Source organism: Calliphora vicina, chromosome 4 (assembly GCF_958450345.1).
Source record: "Calliphora vicina chromosome 4, idCalVici1.1, whole genome shotgun sequence".
Lineage (NCBI taxonomy): Eukaryota > Metazoa > Arthropoda > Insecta > Diptera > Calliphoridae > Calliphora > Calliphora vicina.
The window spans coordinates 114,509,579-114,518,075 of record NC_088783.1 but is presented as its reverse complement, the minus strand read 5'-3'; the positions used below and the strand labels follow the sequence as shown (position 1 = coordinate 114,518,075).

Sequence of the window (8,497 nt, the reverse complement as noted above, 5' to 3'; positions counted from 1 at the left end):
CGTATGGCACGTATCGCCATCCTGTTGAAACCATATATCTGCCAGATCAATGTCATCACCGTAACGGTCAATGAAATAAAAATAAAATACATAAATAACCGAAAATCACAATTGCTACCGTTCTACCTGCAATTTTTTTTCTTAAAAATCAACTAATAATGAAAAATTCCCAGTTTATTGCTAAATCTGCCCACACACGGGTGATTTGTGAGTGCGATTTGTTCGTGTTCGACTTGTTAATGGGGCTATGCGCGCACAAAATCACAAGTAATTGAACATTTTCAATCACAAATCAGGCGAACCTATCATTCCGTGTGTGGACAGCTTAACAGGAACCCCTTTATTTGCCAAAAAGTAATATTTTGCCAAAAAATCTCTTAATTTCTTTAAAAATATATAAATTTCCCGTTATAATCTAAAAATTAGTATTTTCTCGCTTTATTTAAAATCGCTGAACTAGCATCACTGTTATAACCCAGTGATGCTTTTGAGCAGTGTTGTCAAATATTGGTATCGAATGGTTAATGAGTATTGTACCAAATATCTGAATTTGAGCAATCGGTTTTATTTAATAATTTTAAAAGCATCTTGAGGGATAAACAATTAAAAAAATTATTATTTAGTGAATAGTATGGCATAAACATTTTACTTCATTTTTGTAATATATGAATACATATTTAAATAATAATTTACATATATGAATAATAATTTTAAGGATTTTTATATATTTTTATTTAAACAAAATGAAGTTAATTTCTTATTGAAATATTTAATTTATTGTTGTTTAAAATATATAAAATACAACTCTACATAAATTGAATATTTGTTTTGTTCACTATTGAGTAACTGTGGAAATATTTGTTGGCAAGTAACCAGTAACCAATTATCCCTTAACTAATACACAACTCTATCAATCTGACTCTGTAGTCTGATACGAGCGACAATTATTTTTATTTTTCATTTTTGTTCGTATAACAGTTTTTACCAAATAAAAAAATAGAAAATTTATCTAGAAATATTATTCAATCATTGTGAATTTGATATAATTAACAAAAAGAAAATAAAGTAAAACTTGCAATTCCAATAAGAAAGGACCAATAATAAACCGTAGGAAAAAATAGAATCGTAAAAACCCCTGTGTGTCATTTAGTGCTAGAGTTTGTGTGTGTGAATTTGACAAGAATTGTACAAAGAAAAGAACATACATACAAGATTCGGAAGGTAACCGCAGACAGAAACAAGGGGAGGTTGGTGGATACAAGGCAGAAGAGGCAACTAAAAAAAAAATAAAATAATATACATTAAATAGCAAAACATACAAAAAATAAAGAAAAAGTAAACGAGAGAAGTGAAGATATATAAAAAGCAACCAAAAAAAGCGAAAACCTTATAAAATTAAAGGCAAGCAAAGTTATAGTTTATTTTTTTTATTATTTATATTGTGGTATTTTATGTTTAATTTTCATTTCATTCATTTTAACAAGAACCAGTTTTAAACATAAACAAAAGTGTAAAAGACAGTTATCAGAGGCGAATTTCATTATAATGAATTCGCCTGGCTGCCAATAGACATTTTTGTTTTTAAAGTGTAAAGTAAAAAAAAATTATAAAAAAATATATTATGTATGTGTGTGTGTCGTGTGAAAGGTCAAATTTGCCAGAAATTAACGCAATAAGCAAAATAATCTCAAAGAACTAAAAATCCTAACCCAGACAACATTTTTATAAATAACAAAGAAAGAAAGAAAAAAACTGTCAAACGTATGTATGTGTTTGTGTGTGCATAGAAGTGTTTACATTTATTATTGTTTTGTATGACCAACCGGCTTTTATAACTGTTCTTCTTCGTTAAGTATACGCCACACAGGTTTGTGTATGTATATTTGCAATTTTGTCTCTCTCTTTGTTGTTGTTTCATTTTCCTTTTTTTTCGGTCTGTGTTGTTTTTTTTTTTGTTTGTTATTGCTGTTTGTTGTTTATATAGTAACATACATTATCGATTCTGCTTTGTCGAATGCAGGCGACAAGCCGCATTTTTCAAGTCTCTAACGGAAAATTTATCTTTTGAAACATACTTTAACAAACTTTAATCTTTTGCATCGTTATTTTACTGAGTCATATTTTTCTTTATTGAGGATATAATTTAAAAGCTAAAACAGGAAAGGAAAATCTTCTGATTAACATGTCGGATAGAGGGGGTCCTGGACCCCCTGGAGGGCAACGGAAGGGTCGAGATAATCTTCCACCTTCTGGGAACGATAGAAGCCGCAGCAATTCCAGTAAAAATTCCAAGAGAATGCGAGAAGACACAGACATCCAACATGCTGATGATTCAAATTTAAATATTTTGTCAAAATCAGACTTTGCCATGGCAAAAGAGATAAGTATTGATTATAAATATAATGATGAACATCGAGGTCCTTATATAGTATGCGGTGGATCCGACTGGATTCCGTAAACCGGAACAAATCAAGATCCGCGTAACAGTTTACATTTTCATAATTTTTTTTCTGTAAATATTCACATTTTCGGTATTGCCGGCCTTCGGCCGGGTGAAGGGACTTTTAACTCTGGGGTGTATCGAACACCGGCTTCGCTAAAATCACTTTTTCTGTATATCAAAATTTTCGGATGTACTGTCATATAAAATAAAAAAGGAATTTTTGGTTCACAATATTAATAAATTGTACCATATTATATATCATATTAAAGGTATTGTGAAGCACTATTAAATGATACCCATAACGATCAGTTTGTTTTCCAAATATATGAGAAATGTACTATTATATGTATTGACTTTAAATTCATATAACTCTTAAACTAAGAGAGAGCAGGCAAAAATATTAATGTTTTTGTGCTTCTAATTATGAGAGCTATCAACACCAAAGAAATTATAAAAATGCAAGCTGTTTCGCTGATCTTGATTTATACCCGTAAACCCATAAACGCAATATCACTAAACAGAACATTAAGTTAAAGTCATAACAGAAGTTACCAAGATTGGTTATGGCCGATGTAAGGTGACCTTCAAAAATTTTCGCACATTTTGTATCGAAGATTGGTTTAATCTTCGACATCCCAACTGATTTGTCTATGGAAGAATTCCAATCAGCAGTTAATTCACCAGTACCCATTTTAAAATGTATTCGAGTTGAGAGAAAAAGTCCGGATGACGGAAAAACAAAAATAGAGTCAAGTTATTTTTGTCGGACTTGAAATTTCTTAGGAATTCACTAAGATAAAGTTAAAACATTATATTTCGTTCGCACAATATTACCGTTGTTTTCGATGTAACTATTTTGCTCAACATTGTCGGCAACAGACTGAGGTTTGCAGAATTTGTTTCAACAGACACGAGCAGACTGAGCCTTGTGGTCAAATGATGTGTACTAATTGCAAAAATAATCATCATCCTACTTTGAAATTATGTTCCGCTAGAACTAAGGCATTGCCATCAAAAAAAAATCATGACATTGGAAAATCTCTCCATTAGTGAAGCAAGAATAAAATTAGTGAAGCAAGATTAAAATATTTGCGGCACTAGAAGATGCTGATGACAACATTCCTCCCTCCCTTCCTCATCATATACAAAATTTCAGGACAATAACAAGGAAGCCGCAAATATTATACACAACGTAATGCCATTTTCTAAGGTAGTTCGCAGAAATGTGAATCGTGAAAGAGAATCAGAAAAATCCAGACAAAATATGGAACAATGGCGACAACTGACAACAGATTCGAATTATACTAATAGTAAGCCTAATAGAAACTTTTCCAATCCTCATAAAACAACCAATGTAGAGAAGCTTTCTCAACAACTGAATCAAAACAACACTAATCCAGTAAATACATCACAATTTAAATCATCAAAGGCAGAGAGAACATTAGCTGATATAAATTAAAAAATAGACGGCTTTATGGCCGAGTAGGTAAATTATAATCTGACATTAGATCAAAAGGAATTTTTAAGAAATCTTCAGAACCAAATAATTGATATTATAGGACCTAACGGCGATACGCCGTAGGCCTTCATTTTTATTTTATTGTTAACGACGGATATTAATACAATGAAAATATTACAATATAATATACAAAGTTTAAAGAAACATTAGGAAACTTTGGAAATGGTTCTGGAAAATTATAATTTTACTTTCGGAAAAAATAAATAACCTTCTTACAAACAACTTTGAAGTTATTTTTACTGATGGTTCTGTGGGTGATTGCAAATCAGGAGCAGCCTACATCCATATGGGTACTGGAAGGACAAATAGCTACTATACCGACTTCATACTTTCCTCAATGTCGGCTGAATTATTGGCTATTGAGAAGGTAATTGAGTTCGCAACTGAAATTAACGCTTCGAAAATTGCCATACTATCAGATAGTAAAAGCAGTTTAAGCACACTCCTTGATATTAGTTTCCATTAAAGGACGCAATGAAAATGATTGAAAGGGATCTAATATCTAAATGGAACGACGATTACAAAAATCGAATATTGGATAAAGGCAAAGACTTTGGTAGAATATTTCCGCAGCTGTCTAAAAATCCATGGTTCTCGAACCAGCAAATAGTATATAAACCTCTAAAGATCAAGCTAATAAATCATTTATTAACTGGCCATTCATTCTGCAGAAGCACATTAGCGAAGATGAAAGTTTTCCCAGATGACTTGTGTGAAGAATGCAACATCGCTGAAGACAATTTTCATATTATTTTCCACTGTACGAAATTCAATAATCAGCGAGTAAAGTATCCAACGATTTTTTTTTCGGCTGTGCCGAATCTTATTCAACAAATTATACTTCAAAATAAAAAATTTAAATATTTTTAGGTGAACAAATTTTTTTTTTCAGTTTTTTCATTTTTTGAAAAAAAAATTTCGTTTTTTTTTAATTTAAAATTTTTTTTAAATTTAAAATTTTTATTTTTAAATTTTAAAAAAAAATTTTTGGTGAAAAAAAAATTCGGGTTAAAAAATATTTTTTGCGATTTTGACCCATTGTAGGCCCAACTTATATACGTCGTTGAAAAGGTCTTTGAAATATCTATCATTAGATATTTATATTGTCTATATTAATGACTTAGTAATCCAGATATAGGCCAAAAATCGAGATTGTCTCGAAAGCATGCCTGACAGAATTATTGAAGATTTGGATCCCGAAGATATCAGGGGTCTTCAGAAAATTGATTTTAACAGACATGGCTTAATCGAATCCACTATCTATAAGGATCCAGAATATATATATTTTATAGGGTCGGAAATGATAAATGTAGAAATTACAAACGGAATGACAAACAAACAAAAGGTGAAGGGTATAAAAAGTGTTTTTAAGCAGTTTTTTCACCAACATTTTTTATACCCTTCACCTTCGTGAGAAGGGTATATATAAGTTTGTCAGATAGCGGAGTCGATTAAGCCATGTCTGTCTTCAATTTTCTGAAGACCCCAGATATCTTCGGGATCCAAATCTTCAATAATTCTGTCAGACATGCTTTCGTGAAGTTCAGCAAAATCGGTCCACAAATGGCAGAGATATGAGGAAAAAACCAGGACCTATATATGGACAATATGGATATCTAATGATAGATATTTCAAAGACCTTTGCAACGACGTATATAAGACCATAGTAAGTTGGACCTACAATGGGTCAAAATCGGAAAAAATATTTTTTAGCCCGAATTTTTTTTCACCAAAAAATTTTTTTTTTAATTTAAAAAAAAAAATTTAAAATAAAAATTAAAAAAAAATTTAAATTTTTAATTTTACAAAAAATGGAAAAAAAATTTTTGTTTACCTATAAATATTTAAAATTTGTATTTTGAAGTATAATTTGGTGAAGGGTATATAAGATTCGGCACAGCCGAATATAGCGCTCTTACTTGTGGGTTGCTCGCAATTTAGCAAGATCACTCGGAGGTCTGGTGGCCCATTGTTGTATCCTTAGAAAAAAAACTTTTTTCTCATATGCTGAATTATGCCCGTAAGAATCCTAATCGAATTTCTACCAAGAGACAAAAGATTCCGCGACTCTTTGAGTTGTAGAGCAGACTTAGCAACAATGCATTTGAATTATGAAAATATCAAGGAGGATATATGTAATTAGCATCGTCTCAAGACTGGTCTGAGGGGTGAAATTAATATATATCTTGCATAAGCTTCCTGAAACCCCCACAGATGCAGATGATTGTACTCGTTCTTGTTTAAAACTATTTCAATATTTTTAAACTCATAAGAGACATTATAATTTTGTTTATTTTATATTTTTTTTTAAATAACCCTTCATCCACATATTCTCATCGCATTTTAATGACTTATTAAGACGATTTTGAAGCTATAAAATGTTAATATTTCAAATCTTTATATTCCTTTTTTTTATGCAGCCTTTTTTTTGTAAAAAATAACATCAACGTTAAAGAATTTTTTTATAAAAAACAAAAAAACTCTAATAATTCTACCAATTCTACAAATAAACACCAACACAGCCAAATTAAGCAAAGCGGTACCAGACCAACCACCAAAACAACAACAACAAACCCATCAATTTACTTTTAAAATTTTCTAAAAGGGGGCGGGCCACGTGAAATGTTGCCATTTACACCACAAGTCGTTAAACGTTTATTGGCATTAAAAAAGTGTAACGAAGACAGTGTTGAAGGCAAGTGGTCGGAGAAGGCCGTCAAGAATTTAGCTAAGAAAATCAAAAAGAATTCATCATTGGAAGAATTAGAACGGGCTATATCCACACAGAATCCCAATACCCGGTGTGTAACGGTGCCGCGCAGCAAACCCACTGCATCGGGTGAAAACCTACGCAAGGGTTTGCCGCATGTCATCTATTGCCGTTTGTGGCGTTGGCCCGATTTGCAGTCGCAAAACGAACTAAAGGCATTGGATCACTGTGAATATGCTTTTCATATGCGCAAAGATGAGATTTGCATAAATCCCTATCATTACAAGAAATTGGAATTGTCGATATTGGTGCCGAAATCATTGCCCACACCGCCGGACAGTATAGTCGACTATCCGTTGGATAATCATACACATCAGATACCAAATAATACCGAATATAATGCGGCCACCATACGCAGTGCTTCATTGAGTCCACCGCAGTATATGGAAATTGGTGGTGGCAGTGGCAGTCAATTACAGCAGCAGCAACAACAATATCAACAACATTCACCCTCTTCATTCTTTAGTGGTAATAACATGAGTGCTAACGCTCCCCAGCAGCAGCAGCAACAACAACAACAGCAGCAGCAACAAATGACCACAAATAATCTACCACCCGGAGCCTGCAATATGGACTCCCAATCAAGTGTTCTCAGTGTGGGAAGCAATAGCATGCCCAATACTGGCACCCCACCACCCGGCTACATGAGCGAAGATGGCGATCCGGTGGATCCCAATGACAACATGAACATGTCTCGCCTGACACCGCCTACCGACTCAGCGCCCGTTATGTATCATGAACCAGCCTTTTGGTGTTCCATATCTTATTACGAGCTAAATACCCGGGTGGGTGAAACTTTTCATGCCTCCCAGCCCTCCATAACGGTTGACGGTTTCACCGATCCCTCCAACTCGGAGCGATTCTGCTTGGGTCTACTCTCCAATGTCAATCGCAACGATGTGGTCGAACAGACACGACGTCACATTGGCAAGGGCGTGCGCCTCTACTATATAGGCGGCGAGGTGTTTGCCGAATGTCTTAGCGACTCCTCCATCTTTGTGCAATCGCCCAATTGCAATCAACGCTACGGCTGGCATCCGGCCACCGTGTGTAAAATACCGCCCGGTTGTAATTTGAAAATCTTTAACAATCAGGAATTTGCCGCTCTGCTCTCACAATCGGTTTCACAAGGTTTCGAGGCCGTCTATCAGTTGACGCGCATGTGCACCATACGCATGTCGTTTGTCAAGGGCTGGGGTGCGGAATATCGCCGCCAAACGGTCACCTCAACACCCTGCTGGATTGAATTGCATTTGAATGGTCCTTTACAATGGTTGGATCGTGTTCTCACACAAATGGGTTCTCCACGTTTGCCCTGTAGTTCCATGTCTTAAAAAAAAAATGTGGGCTACTTCTACAAACAAAAGAATTGAAAGAAAACTCTTAAAAGATAATAGAGATTTTTCTTCATTTTGTTTAATATAGTTTAAGCCTAACTAAGTAAATTAGTTTTCTTTTCGAGTTTTAAGTGTGTTGTTCTTTATTTTATTTTAATTTAATTTTTTTTTTCAAAAGTAATTTAATATTAAGCAAGGCGAATTTATACATATATAAGGTGGTGTCGGTGACGAATTCAGGAAAATACGAGCGAATTCATTAATTTTTTTATATATGGAGTTTGACATCCAAAACCAATCTCTCATTGTTTCGAATGTCAAACTCCATATCAAGGCGTATTAACAAGGTGAGTGCGTCCCGGCAACAAATACAACAATGCAAAAACAACAGGCAATTTGTTTTTGTTAAAATGTACGGTAAATGTCAA

The 8,497-nt window shown here is 33.7% G+C and overlaps 1 protein-coding gene across 1 annotated transcript; it reads left to right on the top strand.

Moving 5' to 3' along the window:
* The first annotated feature begins 6,437 nt into the window (after window positions 1-6,437).
* On the top strand, window positions 6,438-8,244 carry Smox (Smad on X). Its single transcript, XM_065508170.1, has one exon. The coding sequence runs from the start codon at window positions 6,585-6,587 to the stop codon at window positions 8,064-8,066; it is 1,482 nt and encodes a 493-aa protein (XP_065364242.1). The 5' UTR covers window positions 6,438-6,584; the 3' UTR covers window positions 8,067-8,244.
* Window positions 8,245-8,497: the final 253 nt, after the last annotated feature.

Excerpts from the sequence above, each read along its gene's own strand:
- Smox (XM_065508170.1), top strand. The coding sequence starts at position 6,585 with ATGTTGCCATTTACACCACAAGTCGTTAAACGTTTATTGGCATTAAAA.